This window comes from Orcinus orca, chromosome 15, assembly GCF_937001465.1.
Source record: "Orcinus orca chromosome 15, mOrcOrc1.1, whole genome shotgun sequence".
NCBI lineage: Eukaryota > Metazoa > Chordata > Mammalia > Artiodactyla > Delphinidae > Orcinus > Orcinus orca.
Window position 1 is genome coordinate 67,521,510 of NC_064573.1, and position 20,004 is coordinate 67,541,513.

The 20,004-nt window shown below is 43.4% G+C and overlaps 1 protein-coding gene across 2 annotated transcripts in view; it reads right to left on the bottom strand.

Annotated features, from left to right (window-relative positions):
* KREMEN1 (kringle containing transmembrane protein 1) overlaps nucleotides 1-20,004 on the bottom strand; it is a 64,303-nt gene that overhangs the window by 13,170 nt on the left and 31,129 nt on the right. For both annotated transcript variants that reach the window (XM_033412730.2, XM_004283765.3), the window contains exons 4-5: nucleotides 10,712-10,836; nucleotides 4,213-4,366 (exon numbers count right to left, since the gene is read on the bottom strand). In XM_033412730.2, the coding sequence (XP_033268621.1) occupies nucleotides 4,213-4,366; nucleotides 10,712-10,836 (279 nt within the window). The remainder of the gene's footprint in view (nucleotides 1-4,212; nucleotides 4,367-10,711; nucleotides 10,837-20,004) is intronic.

Sequence of the window (20,004 nt, forward strand, 5' to 3'; positions counted from 1 at the left end):
GGATCATAAGGATCTCCATGAGGCAGTACTTAAGCTCTTTAAACTATTTTACTCCTAACAGATGAAACTTTACAGATTATTTCTACAGTGCTGCATTTTGTACCTTTCTTTACAAAGCTGTGGGGTACGAATTATGAGTTGGCTGCTGTCAGGGGCCCCTGCCAGTCAACACACATCGGGGCCTCTGAAGACTGGAATAGGCAGCCTCTCAGTGCCATTCTTTTTAGTCCTCGAGGGCATGGAAGCCAGAGGGGGCAGTTAGAGACCTGCGGAAGGGGCCAGTTTGATCATAATCTGAACAACCGGGCAAACTTTGTTCACATACTTTTTTTTTTTTTTTCGGTACGCGGGCCTCTCACTGTTGTGGCCTCTCCCGTTGCTGAGCACAGGCTCCGGACGCGCAGGCTCAGCGGCCATGGCTCATGGGCCTAGCCGCTCCGCGGCATGTGGGATCTTCCCAGACCGGGGCACGAACCCGTGTCCTCTGCATCGGCAGGCGGACTCTCAACCACTGCGCCACCAGGGAAGCCCTGTTCACATACTTTTAAAGCATTAAACTGGATCTGGTATTATGATCTATTTTGTTATTGTTAATAAAAGGGATTTTTAGCTGCTGAAAATAGAAAAATAAAAAACTGTGGCAAACCTGAGTTTGAATCCTGGCTCTGGCACTTATTAGCTTGGACAAATTATTTAATCTTTTGATCCACAGCTTCCTTATCTACTGGGCTGTTGCAAGGATTAAATAACAAACTAAGCAAGTGCCCCAGCATTAAGTCTAACATGAAGCAAGCACTCAATAGAGAGCAATTATTTTCATCGTAATTAATTTGTCTTAGGGCACTTTTGTGTGAGGCCCAGTGCTAACTCCTAGATATATTTCTAGTACCAAAGATGATACCTGGTACAAAGATGACTGACTTTAAACCAAATTATTTCCGTTTGACGCTCCAGTAGAGGCACTGTGCAAATAAAACATAATTTATCTGCCACACTGAAGATACCCAATAAAAATGTGCTAAATGAATGAAAGAGTACCATATAAAAACTACACTTATTTTTATTGATATGAAATTCACCATTTTAACCACTTAAAAGAGTACAATTCAGTGGTATTTAGTTTTGTCACAATGTTGTGTATCCACTGCTACTATCTAATTCCAGGATATTTTCATTACCCCAAAAAGAAAACCCATACCTCCTAAGCAATCATTTCTCATGCCTCCCCTTTCCCCAGCTCTTGGCAACCATTAATCTGTTTTTTGTCTGTATGGATTTGCCTATTCTGGACATTTCTTATCAATGGAATCATTAAATATGCGCCCCGTATGTCTGGTTTCTTTCACCGAGCATCATGTTTTCAAGGTTCCTCATGTTGTGGCAGGGGTCAGTAATTCATTTCTTTTTGGGGCTAAATAATATTCCATTGTATGGACACACCACATTTTGTTCACCCATTTGTCAGTTGATGGACATCTGGGTTGTTGCTACTTTTTGGCTGTTATGAATAATGCTGCTAATGAACATTCATGTACAAGCTTTTGTGTGAACATATGTTTTCAGCTCTCTCGGGTATATACTTAGGAGTGGAATTACTGGGTCATAAGATGATTCTGTTTCACGTTTTGAGGAACTGCCAGACTGCTTCAAAGGAGCTGCACCATTAACATTTATACCAACAACGTACAGGGTTTCAATTTCTCCATATTCTCACCAACACTTATTTTTCATTAAAAAAAATTAACACTATATTCTGTTTAAAGTAGAAAAACAGGTAATGAACCCACACACCCTGCTTCTGTTTACTGTCTATGCCCACGGCTTGTTGGTGGTGTGAGTCCTGGCAAGTTATTTATCCTCTCCACAACCTAGGACTCTCTTCCGTAAAATGAGAGGGATAATAATGCCTTCCTCAGATGGCTGCCAGGAGGGCCCAACGTGACAATTCTTATAAAGCCTTACATACTATGGACTCAGTATTTTTCTCCTTATTTTTTTTACTTAAGAGTATACCAGGGCTTCCCTGGTGGCGCAGTGGTTGGGAGTCCGCCTGCCGATGCAGGGGACACGGGTTCGTGCCCCGGTCCGGGAGGATCCCACATGCCGCAGAGCGGCTGGGCCCGTGAGCCATGGCCGCTGAGCCTGCGCGTCTGGAGCCTGTGCTCCGCAACGGGAGAGGCCACAGCAGTAAGAGGCCCGCATACCACACACACACACACAAAAACAACAACAGGAAGAACAGAGATAGAAAAGGGATGTAGGGAAGGTAAAGAATAGGTGTTATGAGAAAAACAGAAGTACTGAACATTAAGAACAGTGTGCAGTGGACTTCCCCGGCAGTCCAGTGGTTAAGACTCCACCTTCCAATGCAGGGGGCGCGGGTTCAACCCCTGGTCGAGGAATTAAGATCCCACGTGTCTCGCGGTGTGGCCATAAATTTAAAAAAAAACAGCAACAACAACAGCAACAACAAAACAAAACAAAAAACCAAAACGGTGTGCAGGATTTAGCTGAATCTTGAAGGTCACCCTTGGCAGAAAAAAAAAAAAAAAAGAGTATACCAGGCACTCTGTAAGGTCAGCCAACATACTCTCCTGGGTTGGGGTGTTGAGGCAGAGGATTTTATAACAATGAACTCTGGAGATGAAAGGCTAAATGGATGTGCAGCACATATTATTTGCCAACTATTCTCCCTTAAACATTAGCTAAGGTGCAGCCTTTAACAGAGGTACTAACACTGAGCAAAACAGGATGTATAGAAAGCCACTGACAGTCTCCAATGGGCACACAACTAAAAAGACCAAAAATTAACCACGTGAGTTCTGCTCGCCAATCCTCCCGCTGTCCTCCCCCCACAAAAAAACACATTTTTGACAGTGTCTAAGCTGTAACCTGCGAAAGCATCAGTTATAAACTCGGGCTGGGTTTTACAGACACCATACGTAGTGGCTGAATCATGTCCTCCAAAAAGATATGTTTAAGTCCTAATGCCTGGTGTCTGTGTTGGTGACCTTATTTGAAAACAGGGTCTTTACACATGTTATCAAGTTAACTGAGGCTGTACTAGATTAGGGTAGGCCTAATCCAATGACTAGTGTCCTTGTAAGGAGGCACAGAGGGAAGTCAGTCACGTAAAGAAGACAGAGACCGGAGTGATGCAGTTACAAGTCAAGGAATGCCGAAGACTGCCAGCAATGACCGGATAGTAGGAAGAGGCAAAGGAAGATTCTTCCCTGGAGCCTTCATAGGGAACATGGCCCTGACAACGCCTTGATTTTGGACTTCTAGGCTCCCAAACTATGAGAGAAGAAATTTCTGTTGTTTGAAGCCACCCAGTTGGTGATAATTTGCTATGGCAGCAGCCCCAGGACACTGACGCACCACATGACATTCTGGCTTAAAACTGAGCCACTCAGCCTAGTCAAGATGTCAGCATCTAATCTAGCCTGGGGACTAACAACACTGTAGACTCTGCAGTGTGTCTCAGTAAGCTCAAGCCTTTCCCTTCGTCTGCCTCATCTGTGACTATCTCCTTTCTGCCATCTTAAAATCTGGCGCTGCACTGGTACGAGGGCGCTTGCAAACTCTCATTACCACCGCGTAGATGTGGGTGGATTACGGGGGATCAAGTGGGCCAGCGGTTGAAGAGGTCAAGGCCCCAGGCCATACCCCGTTTAGATGCTCTGCCCTGGCCAGCATCTCACAGAGTGGCGGAGTAGCGGGTCAGGGAGGAGATGGGTGGGTCAGAGCACACTCAGTACCAGGCCTGGAAAGATAACTCGAAGCTTTGCATCTCTTCTCTGCTCTATCACAGTAAGATGTGTGTGATCTTATCACAGTAAGATCTCAGATGCCTCAGAAAACACTAAAAGGGCTTGCAAATTACATTAAACAAGAGGATCTTAAAGCTGATACTGAACCATTACATCAGTGTCCCTATTATCTTTTCTAGGTTGTCTGAGCATCTCACAATAGGCCAGGGCACAACTGTAAGTAATTACTTGTTAAACGTCTGTGCTCCCTTCTAGAGTCTTCTGGTTCAGTGCTGTATCCCCAGGGTCTGGTCAGTGACTGCCTGGCCTGTAGTAGGTGCTTAATAAGTATTGCCAAGTGAATGAACGGATAACGGGGAGGGAGGAAGCAGGGGCAGGCTGGTTCCCCTGGCCCAGGGTTCCTGTGCCTTGGACAGTGCCGGGCACAGGGCATACTCACTGTCAAAGACGATGATCCTGCCATCGCCCCCACAGGGCTGGGTGTGATCCCCGAAGCAGACGCTGTTGCACTCAGTACTGGCTGCCTCCCCGTACTTCCAGTAATCAGGACTGTTTCCACAGAAGCAAGCATAGCCTGACTCCATCCCGGCAAACTGCCACGACAGAGAAGCAGCACTTGGTAAGCGTCAGTCAGGGGTGTCGGTGGCCTGAAGGAGCCTGGCAGGTTTGGCCCCCAGCAAGCAAGCACTTCGTCTTCCCAGCCCATGTTCCCCAGGGACCTCTGCCTCATCCCACCCTCACCACACTTCATTACATGTGGACTGGTAACTACACACCACCACGGTGCTTCCCCTTCAGTAAGCATCCCTTATTAATGTTTGCATTTCTACTGTATTTAAGTAAGTTAAAGGCAGGGGGGAATCTCATTAACTTGAAACATTAATAATAATAACAGCTAAACACTTTATTGAATGTTTACTATGTGCCAGGTGGTAAATGCTTTAAAGTTAGTACTCACAGAAAACTTACTCTAGGCCCCATTTAACATTTTTATTTTTTATATTACCATACAGTACGACTATTTATATGGTACACAGTCCTATGAATTTTAACCTATGTATAGATTTGTACACCCACCACTACAATCAGGATACAGAACAGGTGCATCACCCCAGGAACCTTCCTTGTGCTATCGCTTTATATAATTGTTCTCCCTCTAGAACCCCTGGCAACCACTAATTAGTTTTCTACACTATAGTTTTATCTTTTCGAGTATGTCATACGCTATAGACTGAATGCCGGTGTCCCCCCCAACCCCCGAAATTTATATGTTGAAAGCTAATTCCCAATGTGATGGTACTTAGTGGTGAGACCTCTGGGAAGTGAGGGCTTGCTCTCATGAATGGGGTTAGAGCCTTTATAAAAGAGACCCCCTTGCCCCTTCTGCCATGCGAGGACACAGTGAGAAGATGGCCATCTATGAACCAGGAAATGGGCCATCACCAGACACCAAATCTGCCAAAGCCTTGATTTTGGACTTCTCAGCCTTTAGAACCATGAGAAATGAATGCTTGGTTTAAGCCAACCATTTTGTAACAGCAGCCAGAATGGACTAAGACATTGTATACTGTACATGGAATCATACAGTATGTTATGTTTTGAGAGTGGCTTCTTTCACTCAGCATAATGTCTCTGAGGTTCATCCAAATTGACGCATGTATTTTATAATTTGCTGAGCAGTAGTCTATTGTATGAATGTACCACAGTTTGTTAATCCATTGAGTTGTTTTTAGTTTTTCATAATTATAAAATAGAGCTGCTATAAACATTTGTGTAGATTTTTGTGTGAACATAAGTTTTCCTTTCTCTAGGGTAAATACCTAGAAATGAGATTTCTGGGTTGTAATTTCTCTACAACCTCACTAACACTTGCTTTTGTCATTTAAAAAAAATTACAGCTGTCCTAGGTTATTTATTATATGAAGTGGTATCTGATTGGTTTTGATTTGCATTTCCCTAAAGACTAGTAATATTCAGCATCTTTTCATGTGCTTATTGGCCATTTGTACATCTTCTATGGAGAAATGTCTATTCAAATCCTTTGCTCATCAGGGCTTCCCTGGTGGCACAGGGGTCAAGAATCCGCCTGCCAATGCCGGGGACAAGGGTTTGAGCCTTGGTCTGGGAAGATCCCACATGCCTGGAGCAACTAAGCCCGTGAGCCACAACTACTGAGCCTGCGTGCCACAACTACTGAAGCCCGAGTGCCTAAAGCCCATGCTCCACAACAAGAGAAGCCACCGCAATGAGAAGGCTGTGCACCGGCAACAAAGAGTAGCCCCCGTTAGCCACAACTAGAGAAAGCCCATGCGCAGCAACAAAGACCCAATGCAGCCAAAAATAAATAAATAAATATTAAAAAAAAAATCTACAGATCGTTTGCTCATTTTTTTTTTTTTTTTTTTTTTTTTGCGGTACGCGGGCTTCTCACTGCTGTGGCCTCTCCTGTTGCAGAGCACAGGCTCCGGACGCGCAGGCTCAGCAGCCATGGATCACGGGCCCAGCCGCTCCGCGGCATGTGGGATCTTCCTAGACCGGGGCACGAACCTGCGTCCCCTGCATCGGCAGGCGGACTCCCAACCACTGCGCCACCAGGGAAGCCCCGTTTGCTCATTTTTTAGTTGGGTTGCTTGTCTTTTTATTGTCACATTGTAAGAGTTCTTTATATATTCTGGGCATTAGATTTTTATTCAGATATATGTTTTGCAAATATTTTCTCTATTCTGTGAGTTGCTTTTTCACTTTCTTAATAGTGTCCCTGATACACAGACGTTTTAAATTTTGATGAAGTCCAATTTACCTATTTTTTCTTTGTTTGTTTGTGCTTTTGGTATCATAACTAAAAAAAACCACTGCTTAATCCAAGGTCATGTATATTTGTACCCATACTTCTTTCTAAACTTTTATAGTTTTAGCTATTACATGTAGGCCTGTGATCCATTTTTAATTAATTTTCATATGTAATATGAGGTAGGGGTCCAAATTCATTCTTTTTCCATGTGGATATCCAGTTGTCCCAGCACTATTTGTTGAAAAGACTATTCTTTCCCCATTGAATGATATGGCACCCTTGTCAAATATCAATTAGCCTTGGGACTTCCCTGGCGGCCCAGTGGTTAAGACTTTGCCTTCCAATGCAGGGGATGTGGGTTCGATCCCTGTTCGGGGAGCTAAGATCCCACATGCCTCAGGGCCAAAAAACCAAAACATAAAACAGAAGCAATATTGTAACAAACTTAATAAAGACTTTAAAAAAATGGTCCACATAAAAAAGAAACTTAAAAAAAAATCAATTGGCCTTAAATAAATGTATGGGTTTATCTCTGGACTCTAAATTCTATTCCATTGGCTTATATGTCCATCTTTATGTCAGTACTATAGCTATTTTTTCAGTAGTATAATTTGAAGTTATGATGTGATGTAAGGACAGGGGTTCATGTTTTTCATAAAGAGCTCCAGTTCTCCAGAACCATTTGTTGAAAGATTATCCTCTCTCCCACTGAATTACCTTGGCATCTCTGTTGAAAATCAACTGTCCATCTAAGTGCAGGTCTATTTCTGGACTCTCTATCCAGTTCCATTGATCTATAACAAAGGTTGGAAAACTCCTTCTATAAAAGGTCATACAGTAAATGTTTTCAGCTTTGTGGGTCACACGGTCTCTTCTCAATGACTAAACATGAAAGCAGGCCTGGACAATATATACAGGAATGGGTGTGGCTGTGTGTCAATAAAACTTTTTTTTTTTTTTTTACAGAAATATGTGGGTGGTAGGATTTGGCCCACATGCCAAATCTGACTCATGATCTATGTGACTATTTGTATGCCAATACTACTGTCTTGATTACTGTAGCTTTACAGAAAGTCTTGAGATCATGCAGGGCAAGTCCTCCTAGGATGATCTCTTTAAAAATTATTTTGATTATTCTAAGTTCTTTGCCTTTCCATATAAATTCTAGGATCAGCTTGTCAATTTAAAAAATCTGGTATGATTTTGATTAGGATTGTATTGAATCTATAGATCAATTTGGGGAAAACTGACATTATAACAATATTGAGCCTTCTGATCTATGAACAATGTCTATGTCTCCATTCATTTAGATCGTCTTTAATTTTCCCTTGCCATGTAGTATTCAGTGTATAGGTCTTCAATATCCTTTGTTAAACTTATTTCTGTTATTTATGCTACTGTAAATAGCATTTACATTTTTGTTTTAATTTTTAAAATAAAACTTTAATTAAAAATTATTTTTAAAATTAATTTTTAAATTGAAAATTTAATTGTTCACTTTTAGCATATAGAAATGCAACTAATTTTTGTATATGACCTTATAAACTGCAACCCTGCTAAATCTACTTATTAGTTCTAATAGCTTTCTCATAGATTCCTTATGTCTACATACATGATCATCTTGTCCATAAATAAAGAAAATTTTACTTCTCCCTTTCCAACCTACATGCCTTTTATTTACTTTTCTTTCCTTATTTTATTGGAAAGGACCTCCAATACAATGCTGATCAGAAGAGGTGGCAGTGGGTCTCACTGTTTGTTCCTGATCGTACATGTAAAGCACTGAACCTTTCACCACTGAACATAAATTTAGCTTTAGCGTTTTTGGTAGATGCTCGTAATCAAATTGAGGAAGTTCCCTTCTCTTCCTAGTTTGCTTATGACTTTTCTCATTAATGGGTGTTGTGTTTTCTCAAATACTTATGCTGTATTTTCATTTTGAAATAATTCCAAACCTACAGAAAAGTTGCAAGAATAATACAAAGAACTGCCCTTTCCCTCTCACCTAGAGACCCACATTCAAGTTGGCAACTGCCTTTGTAGAAAGGGATCCAATCCAGCATCACAGACATACTTAGCTGTCGGGTCTCCTCAGTCTCCTTCAATCTGGAATAGCTGCAGGCCTTCCTTGACCTTTGTGACCTTAACATTTCTGAAGAATAAAGGCTATTTTGTAGAATGTCCCTCGTTTCAGATTTACCTAGTGTTTCATGCTTATATTCATATTACACATTTTTGGCAGACAATCACCAAAGTGATGTTATGCTCTTGACAGGTCAGGTGAGACACAATGTCTAGTGGTCCCATCACTGGTGATACTAACTTTGATCACCTGCATATGGTAGTGTACGCCAGTTTTCTTCACTGTAGAATTACTTGTTTTCCCTTTATGGTAGTATTTTGTGGGGAGATCTCTGAAGCTATATAAATATCCTATTCCTCACACAACTTTCACTCACTAGTAAAACTTTTACTCACCATCCATGAGGATGTGGAATATTTACATACCTTGATATTTGTTCTCTGAATCAATTATTACTATGATGGTGGCCAAATGGTGAATTTTCTAATTCCATCATTTCTTCTACATTTATTAGTTGGCATTCTCCTGTAAGGAAATGCTTTTCTTCTCCTCATTTATTTGTTCACTTTTTTTTTTAACATCTTTATTGGAGTATAATTGCTTTACCATGGTGTGTTAGTTTCTGCTCTATAACAAAGTGAATCAGCTATACATATATCCCCATATCTCCTCCCTCTTGCATCTCCTTCCCACCCTCCCTATCCCACCCCTCTAGGTGGTCACAAAGCACCAAGTTGATCTCCCTGTGCTATGTGGCTGCTTCCCACTAGCTATCTATTTTACATTTGGTAGTATTCAGTTATTTTTTTATATCAGCGTGAATTTGCAGATTCTTATTTTATTTAATGGAGTATATTTATTATTCTTATTATTTGTTTTGAAGCTCAAATTATGTTACATTTAGCCAGTGGGAGTCCCTCCAAGTGGGTTCCTGTGTCCTTTTGACAAGTCCCTCACATTCCTTACTTTCTTGTACAAGATGTTTCAGGATCATCTTGTGCTTTCTCAGAAAAAAAAACCCAACAACCTTATCTTGCGATTTCTCTAGAATCAGCAATTTTCTCCAAGGAGCCCTAGTTCTTTTTAATGGAGAACAGTATTTATAAACCAAGATATGAGTGCTAAATGTGACCTTTACTACCAGTGTGGCACTGTTCCCAGGCCTTTTCAGTGGACAGACCTAGGAAATATACATGTATATACATACATACATACACACACACACTTTCATAGTTAAATTTACTTCTCTATATATATGTATCAGAAACCATGCGCTACACTAATAACTTCAATCCCTGTCCAACACTATAGACTTCATTCCAGTTTTCCCTGGCTTTCTTCTCTAATAATGAGAAACCTGGCTCCCATTATCCTCAATATAGTTACTTATACGCTCAATCTTTTGCAAGCAACCAATCCCTTGATCACGTTGGGCTAACTGCCTTGCTCAGCTACCTGCCCCACAGAGGCCCTGAACCCTGCCAGTCTATTCTCCTCGCTTGGGCCTGATTAATGATCTTTTGACTGAAGAAGGAAGGAAGGAAGGGAGGGAGGGAGGGAGGGACGGAGGGAAAGACTTTTCTTTTTTTTGATATAATAAACAAGAGCATTACTGAACCTTCATGGCCGACGAATGAGTTTCAGATAGAAGAATGGATAGGAAGGAAAGAAACTATTTTGGACTGGTGTCCAGGCTAGGGCACCCTAATGTATCAAAGAAGTAACCACTACCTTGGCTTATTCCCAGATCCCCCAGGGAGCCAGAGATGTCTCTGCTCATAACATGCAGGGGCTCAAGGACACATGTAACTGTGTTGGAGGTCAAACTGGGATGCAGATATTGGCGCTTTTCCTCCCCTTTTCTCGCAGTCTTTGGACAGAGTGCTGCCTCACGCCCTTGAATCCCAAGCCTCACGCTTCCTCCAACTTCTCCTTGGCAGAAAAGTATACAGTCATATAGCTTCACAGGTTGTTTTTTAAAATTTATATGTTTTAAAGGTATCTTAGCAGAATGCACTTACACCTTTATCTTTTTCTATAGATACATAGCCACAGAACCATTACCTTGAACCTTTGACTCCGACAAAAACTGATACAGGTTTGTATGGTAAGTCTGTTAGACGTTTTACTGGCACCAGTTAGAGGAGGTGGGTTTCCATGATCCTTGTAGCAGCCAAGGTTTCCAGGCACTGAAGAAAAAAGAAAAACAAAAGAACTTTACAACATCTGGCTGTGAACACCAAGAGGGAAAAGCGTGTTGTGTCAGGTACTCTCATCTCAGCCAACATTTCCACTCCTAAGGTGCAAATGAATAACAAGCAATAAGCTTTAAAAATGGAAACCTTGGGCTTCCCTGGTGGCGCAGTAGTTGAGAGTCCGCCTGCCGATGCAGAGGACACGGGTTCGTGCCCCGGTCTGGGAAGATCCCATATGCCGCAGAGCGGCTGGGCCCATGAGCCATGGCCGCTGAGCCTGCGTGTCTGGAGCCTGTGCTCCGCAATGGGGGATGCCACAGCAGTTAGAGGCCCGCGTACCGCAAAAAAAAAAAAAGGAAGCCTTAGTGTCCTCTGCTAGCTGCTATGTTTTTGTTTTATTTTGACGAGTGAGGCCCATATAACTAAGCCTAAGAAATTTTTCACCTGTTCAATATTGATAGAATTTAGTATTGATGAGAACTAGGAATAACTTCCTAAAAACAGAGAAGCTACAATATGTAAATTACGTTTCAGAGTCACTGGACAGCAAAAAAGCCCTTGGAAGCCCACCATCCTATGCCTTATGCCTCCCCTTGTTTCTTAAAAAGCCCCGCAAGTTGGTTTAACCAGGTCCTTTGGTGAATGTATTAGTTTCCTATTGCTACTGGAATAAATGACCACAAATCTAGTGGCTTAAAGTAGCATAAATTCATTATCTTAACAGTTCTGGAGGTCAGATGTACTAAATGGGTCTTTTGGGGCTAAAATCAAGGCGTCAGCAGAGCTGTGTTCCTTCACAGGCTCGAGGGGACAACCTGTTCCTTGCCTTTTCCGTCTCCTAGAAGCTGCCCCTATTCCTTGGCTTGTGGCTGCCCCATCCCAGCCTCTGCTTGCCCCCCTCTGCTTCTATCATCACATCACCTTCTCTGACTCTAGTCCTCCTGCCTCTATGTTACAAGGACCTGTGTGGTTACACTGGCCCACCTGGGTAATTCAGGACAATCCTCCCCATCTCAAAATTCTTAACTTGATCACATGTGCCATGTAAGGTAACATATTTAAAGATTCTGGGGGTTACAAAATAGACATTTTGGGGAAGGAGATTATTCTGTTTACCACAGTGAACATATTAGTGTTTCACACAATCAGATGGTCTGGTCTAGTAGAAAAAGCTGCAACTGAGAATAAGGAAACCTAAATATATATACCAACTGTGGTAGACAGCTTTCAAAGACGGCCCTCCATGATCCCTACCTCCTGGTGTTCATGCCCTTGTGTGATCCGCTCCCCTTGAGTGTGGGCTGGAAGAGTGACTTGCTTTCGTCCAACAGAACGTGGCAAAGTTGATGGGACGCCACTTCTGTGATTGGGTTACAAGAGACTGTGACTTTAGTCTTGCTAGTAGACTCTCTCTATCGCCCTCTCAGCTTATATACTTTGTTAAAGCAACATATCATGCCCAAGATGTCATATGGCAAGGAACTGAGAATGGCCTTCAGCCAACAGCCAGCAAGGAACTGAGACTTTCAGTTTCTGCAAAGGCTGAATCCCACCAACAACTATGTATGCTTGAAGTAGATCCTTCCCCAGAGGAACCTTCAGAGGAGATCCCAGCCCTGGCAGACACATGAGAGACCTTGAAGCAGAGGACCCAGCTAAGCCATGCCCAGATTTCCTGGCCCACAGAAAGTGTGAGATAATAAATGTGTGCTGGGGCTTTCCTGGTGGTGCAGTGGTTAAGAATCTGCCTGCCAATGCAGGGGACATGGGTTCGAGCCCTGGTCCGGGAAGATCCCACATGCCGTGGAGCAACTACGCCCATGTGCCACAGCTACTGAGTCTGTGCTCTAGAGCCCGCGAGCCACAACTACTGAGCCTGCAAGCCGCAACCACTGAAGCCTGTGCGCCTAGAGCCAGTGCTCCGCAACAAGAGAAGCCACCACAATGAGAAGCCCGTGCGCCGCGACGAAGAGTAGCCCCCGCTCGCCGCAACTAGAGAAAGCCCACGTGCAGCAACGAAGACCCAACGCAGCCAAATAAATAAATAAAAATAATTTTTAAAAAAGTCATTAAAAAATGTGTGTTGTTTTGATTCATTAAATTTTAGAGTAATTTGTCATATAGCAATAGACAACTAACACACCTATATAACACATACTAAATATATGCTCGTTGAATGAAGGAATGAATTTATTGTGAGCCATGGACAAATCAACCTCTCTGCCCCTTAGTTTTCCATCTGTGTTATTAATTTATGAATCACTTCACTATCAGATGAAGCCCTTTCCCTACGTTCTCTGTTTGGCTCCTCACAGTTTACATAACTACAGCTATAAAAAGACATGAATGAGGCCTGGTCCTAGAAGCACTTCTAGGTCAGTCAAGAGTTATACATTATCCAATTCCAAAGTGAGACATATAGATTCTTAGGAAGCACTTTTCCTTTATGTTTAAGACTGGAGAACAGCATGGTCCAGTTTAGTAAGCTTTATATCCAAACTAGTTTTTGGCATATAAAAATATACATGTATATAGGTATATGTGTGCATAATATATATATGTACACATACACACTTTTTAATTTCTGTCACCATCTACATCTAACCAGCTGATTTTAAATTGGCAGGAAGTTAACCCAAAGAGTCATCCTTCCCCCCTAAGCCAAGTGGTTACCCTTCTCCTTTGCATCACACATGGTTCAAATATAACAAATGTGGCTCACCACACAAATGTTAAAATGCATCTTTCGGAAACAAACCAAATCTCTATAGAAGCAAATGCAAACAGAAAAGCTCTAGGCAGTAGGAGTTCACAGTGTTCAGTGGGGGCCTAGCTTGGGAATGGCTGGATTTTAGAGTTTAAACAAATGCAGTGAGTTAAGTAAGCATCTCTAGTCGGAGGCATATCTTATAAGCCCAGTTTGTTAAAGGGGCTTTACATATGGAAACCTGAGCCATGCGTTTAATGGTTTTTAATAAGAGCTACTTGATCGTGATCGTCTTGGTCATTTACTCTGATTTCTCTCTCATTTATTCCATTATGTTCACAAATAAGCATGATATTATGTATTCATTTATAGACAGCCCAAGGCACATAATCATAAATGTTAAGATTAGACATAAACAGGGTCGTAGTTTGCATTGATGCAGCTGGAACCTATAAGCTTTATTCACAATAATTCGGTGAGCAAATCCAGGCAGCTCATGTTCCAGTGGGGCAGTGAGGTCCCAAAACGCACCGGGAGGTAGATCACTGGAAATCAGACCACACCATGCTGCTGCTGCTCCACCCCTCTGAATACCCATGGCCTTAGGTATCATCCTTGACACCCAAGTCAATCGCTTGCCAGACACTGTCAATTCTACCTCCTAAAATACTGCAGACACCTGTCCACGTCTCTATCCAGCCTGCCATTTCCCCCGTTTAGGCCACCGTTCTCCCACTCAGACTATTCCATCAGTCTCCTATTCCATTTCCCTGCTCCTAGGCTCACCCTATTCTAATCTAGTTAGTACACTGCAAGCAGAGTAATCTTTACAGTACATTCCAGGCAGAGGAAGGCCAAGGGCAAAGGCCTAAGGCAAGAACAACCTTGGCCTTTGCAGGAACACAAAGTAGTGAGTATGACCAGTGAAAGAGAGGGAAAAGCAGCAGGAGATGCAGAGGTATGCAGGAGCCCTGCCTAAAACCCTCAAAGCTCCCATGCTGCCCTTCAGGATAAAGTCCAAACTCTCTCACATGGTACACAAGGTCCTGCCTGATCTGTGCTGTTCCCCTACCCCACTCCCATCAGCATGACCCCTCTCTCTATCCCTCGGCTCACATTCTATATGAAAGCCAAGATAAATCATAGTGCATCTGCAAGTTTCCCACCTGCATATTGCTCTATGGCCTCTGGACTTTCTTACAAAAGTCTGTTTCTTCTGCTTAGAATGCTCTTCCCTGCTTAAGATTGCAGCCTGAGCATCATTTCCCTTGGGAAGCCCCATGGGCCTCCCATCATCCTCCCATCCCACAAAACAGGTTATACGCCCCTGCTGTGTAGTCCTACAGCAGCCTATGCTAAGCTTGATTCTAAACACTTGTTTATGTGTCTCTCTCCCCAGTTAGCCATGAACAACTTAAGGGTAGGACTGTACCTTCTGCCCACTTGTATTCCCAGGGCCTAGCATGGTCCTAGCCATACAGCAGGTGCTCTAAAACTGTGTGCTGAGTGAACAAATGTGTCCCACACTGCCAGCTGAACTCATGGAGAGAGAGAGGTACCTCTTAGGCAGCAGGGAGTCGAGAGAGCAGAGCAGAGTGAAAGGCAGAGCTGATCTGCATCATGACGTCCACTTACAGCCAGTACCCATTGGTTTTGACTCCTCTCCGTCCTCTTTGACTATCTGGAAACACCATTCCAGATAACCAAGTTCTCCATTAAAGGTTAACTTTAAAACTTAAAATTCTATCTTTATCATTTTGGATGAAACTTTTTTAAAAAAACTTAGTTTAACTTACACACTTTTAAGTTTTTCTTGGTGGCTTGAGGTCACCAGATGTACGTCACCAAATGGTCCCAGACTGGTGTGCTTTTCTGTGTTCCTGTGTCTGACTTTAATAGTTAACCTGTCTCCGTGGTTACTGTTGGGGCAGCTGAACCCTCAGAACATTAGAACTGGAAGGAGTCTCAGCATCTACTTGCTACTGTTCGTGCCTGTGGTCCTTGCTTATCCTCTTCGTAATTTTCTGCTTCTTAGGCTTAGAAGAAAACTATCGAGCTTATTAGAACTGTGTGGAAAATAATAGTTTCTGAAAGAGGGAAGGCCTTTACCACTTCCCACTTTCGGCCGTCCATACTGTAGCTCAGGGGTTGTTTTTTGCTTGCTCACTTCCCAGTTCTTGGCAACGTTCTGAAGAGCACTGGTGCTACCATCACCTGTCCAGAAGCAGCCAGCATTTTGCAGCATTCACAAATGTGGGCTTTCAAGTCAGAAGGACCCCAGGTTTAACTCTGGCCCCTCCACCATGGCCTTTCTAAGCTGAGGTTCATCCACAGTGGAATGAGGAACAATATGGGCCTCAAAGGGTTCTTGTGAGAATTAAAATTAGATAATGTAAATAAAGTAAACACCACAAGGCCTGGCAATATAGTATGTGCTGAATAAACAGTGTTTGTTATCATTATATACAACAAGGCTTTCATCATTTACCACACCAACAAGAATAACCTGCTCGGTTAACAGAAGAGTAAAATGGGACTTCCCTGGTGGCACAGTGGTTAAGAACCTGCCTGCCAATGCAGGGGACACGAGTTCAAGCCCTGGTCTGGGAAGATCCCACATGCCGTGGAGCAACTAAGCCCCGGTGCCACAACTACTGAGCCTGCACCCTGGAGCCCGCAAGCCACAACTACTGAGCCTGCATACCACAACTACGGAAGCCGGTGCGCCTAGAGCCCACGCTCTGCAACAAGAGAAGCCACGACAATGAAAAGCCCACGCACCGCAACGAAGAATAGCCCCCGCTCGCCGCAACTAGAGAAAGCCCGTGTGCAACAAGGAAGACGCAATGCAGCCAAAAATAAATAAATTAATTTAAAAAAAAAAGAAGAGTAAAATAGCATTGACTTAAAAGATAAAGTCAAAGGCAGCCACCTTGGAAAACCGGGTTTGATTCTAGATATTAAAATATTAACCTCTTACATCTGGCTAGATACAGTGCACTGCCATGCGAGCCTTTCACATGAAACTCAGGTCCCTTTCAAGAAGGTGGGACAGGTGATGTGCTTCCTAGGTGACTGAGAAGCTGCAGTTCAGCAAGGTTAAGGGCCTTGCATGGGGACACACAAGATGGAACTAACTGGAGAGCAGAGGTCAGCTCTAGAGTGGCAGATTCTCACTCCACGGTATTTTTCTTGGTGTCCCTGCCCCCCCCTTTCCTCATGGGGACAGTCTGGGAGCTAAACGACAGTGACTTCCTGAGAATAAGGACTGAATCTGCAAACACGCAGTCCCTCAGCGCCCTGTGTCCCACAAGGCTGGCCTCTGAGGGCTGTCACTGCCTCTGACTCGCACTGGAAAGTGTGGCTCGAAGTCTCGCCAGAGAAGACACGTCATTGTCGTCTTCAAAAGCATGACTAGTCAACTGAGTGGATTTCCAGACTGTGTCCCACCCTTAGCTCTTCCCAGAAGCAGGGAGGAAAAGTCAATTTGAAAAAGGATATTTGTCCTCAGATTCCTTTTTACTTTCAAGACCACTTTAAAGTCCTGTTGCTTGGTCATGCATTTTTTTCTTACCAAAGAGGCTCCAACACATTCAATTTTTAAAAATCATCTTAAAATATAAATGGACCCCTTGTTTATCATACTTGATGCTTTAAAATGTGACAGTTAATTACCAACAACCTCTTCAGATGTTCAGAGTTCCTGACAGAGATAAAAGTTTTAGAGGTGGCTGAGGGAAGATGGTTCTCTCTTCGGATTAATCCAAGAACTATTGTTCTTTTACTACCACAAGAAACTGTTGGGAAGCAACCAGGCAGGCTTCCTAAATAGCCATTACATTTGGATATGACTGTGGCCTCATTGTGAAGGTGCTAAACACACCTCCATGGGGGCCTCCACAGCCAACAGCCCTTTTCTGAGAACCACTGTCTCAGAGGACCTGCTACCTGCTACCGTAACTGCTGCTGGGTGGGGACAGGCCAAAGAACCCCACCCATCCTCTGGCCACAGCTGACTCCCACTGGGGCCACCAGATCCTCTCTCCCAGGAAGGTGGAACTGGATTCCAGTAAGTGAATTACAGGCACTGGACTTGTAGGGTTCAGTCAAGTAGGGATTAAGGCAACCAGCCACGTTTGGAGCACGTGAGTGGATGAGTGAGCTGATTCTGTTGGTCCACAAAGAGGAAGAAGAATGGACACCATACTGAGAGAGAGGCATAGACGGGAGGCCATGTGGCCCCAAAGAGAAATGGCAAGAGTGGGTACTTCCTTCCCAGGTTCTTGGGACACAGGTATTGACTTCTGCAATATATTCCCAGTGTCCTTCCAATAAATAAATCTCTTTTGCTCAAGTTAGCTTGAGTGAGTTCTATTCCTCGCAATCTAACAATTCCTGACAAACACAGAAAACATGGCTTTTATTGTACAAGCTCAATCTGAATAAAAATCTTCAGATGGTAATTTGCTTAAGAAGAAGTCCTGACCCATTACTGTGTTTTCTATTCCAGTGCTCTGACCAAATCTGAGATATTTGTTTAAGAAACCAGAAGCAGGGCTTCCCTAGTGGCGCAGTAGTTGAGAGTCCGCCTGCCGATGCAGGAGACACGGGTTTGTGCCCCGGTCCAGGAAGATCCCACATGCCGCAGAGTGGCTGGGCCCGTGAGCCATGGCTGCTGAACCTGCGCGTCTGGAGCCTGTGCTCCGCAACGGGAGAGGCCACAACAGTGAGAGGCCCGCATACCGCCAAAAAGAAAAAAAAAAAAAAAAAAAAAAGAGAGAGAAACCAGAAGCAAAGTTCTACATTTTAGAAAACTCTTCCCTGGCTGTACAGAACTCCTCTTACTTTTTCTTACAAATAAAAATTTGGTTCTTCAGAAACCATGCAGTGACTGCTTATTTTTTTATACTACAAGAATAAAGATTTTTATTAAGCATTGTAAGTTGCATTCAATAGCCTTCAGATACACCGCACCACAACCCATATACAATCAGTCAAACCCAACAGCAGTTCATTCTTGCACAATCCATGACTTAAGGCAAAACTCCCTTCAACTTACAGTAAGACCCTACTCAGGTCTTGCAGGCAGGGACTGGGGAATTGCATCTTATTTCTGATCACTAATGTGTGATGAAGAGCATCAGGAGAATTATATAAAAATGAATAAGAAGTGATCTGATTTCAAAGTACATTGTTTGGAAACACTGACAAAAACATCAAAATGATATAAGTATACCTGCTTCTATTAAATTCTTGATGGGAAAGTTCTCAAGAACAAGCAATTTGTTTCCTGCTACAGAAGGGGGGGGCGGTGACTGCTTATTTTAAATGTCATTTAACCTTGTGTGGCAGAGACTATCTTCTGTCTCAGGGACTCCACATTGGTGCCTCAGTAGCTGAATTCTCCCTTCCGTTGGAATAAGGACTAAGTACACATGAGATGATACCACTGGTGTCCTATCAGAGGACCAGCCAATTCAAATACCTCCTTCAGAGCATCAATAGGCTAAGTGTGGATTACTCCACACTCTCAGCCCATGACTATGAGCACACTGTACCCCATCCTGTCCATCTATAACTTCCGTTCCAAACCTGACAGCCACCAGTTTGGTCCAAGTCCTATCATAATATGGCCCCTTTCTACCTCTATAACTTTTTTTTAAAGTTTTTTTTCTTTTTTTGGCCATGCTGTGCGGCATGCGGGATCCTAGTTCCCGCACCAGGGATTGAACCCGTGCACCCTGCAGTGGAAGCATGGAGTCTTAACCACTGGACCACCAGGGAATCCCTCTACCTCTATAACTTTATTTCTAAACATCAATTCTCATTTTCAGTCACTCTGATTCTTCATAGCAGCCCTACTTATGTCTCTGAGTCTCGTTATCGACTCACCCAAATAAATAAGTGAACACCGCTTTTTCTTCCGCTTTGAAATTTTACCTTTAGGGGAAGGTGGTAAGAGTTCCTAAGGATCCTGACCCCCATATAACCCTGATGTATCACGGAGATAGTTCTCCTCTGGCAGGAGTTCCTTCTTTGAAACTTAATTTCTGGTGATATAATGCGGGAGACAGTCTCCAAAGGAGGGTCTAATCATTTCTCCCCTCCCCACTTATGTCATACATGTGTGTGACTCCCCACTTTAAACTTGGAATCAATTTCTTCTCCTCTTGAATCTGGACTGACCTTGTGACTTGCTTTGATTAACAGAATATGGTGGACTTCTGAGTTCACTTCTTAAGGGGACTGGAAGCTTCTCTTGGAAGCCAGCCACCCTATAAGAGGTCTAAGTATGCTGTTGGAAAGAGAGGTTGCCCAGGTAGAGGCCTGAAGCTGTCTTGGATGCCCCAGCCCCAGGAGAGCCCCCAGGTGGATGCAGCCACCCGACTAAGCCCAGGTAAGAGCAGTAGAAGCATGGCCGAGCTGAAACTCAGCCAACCCACAGAGTCAGGAGA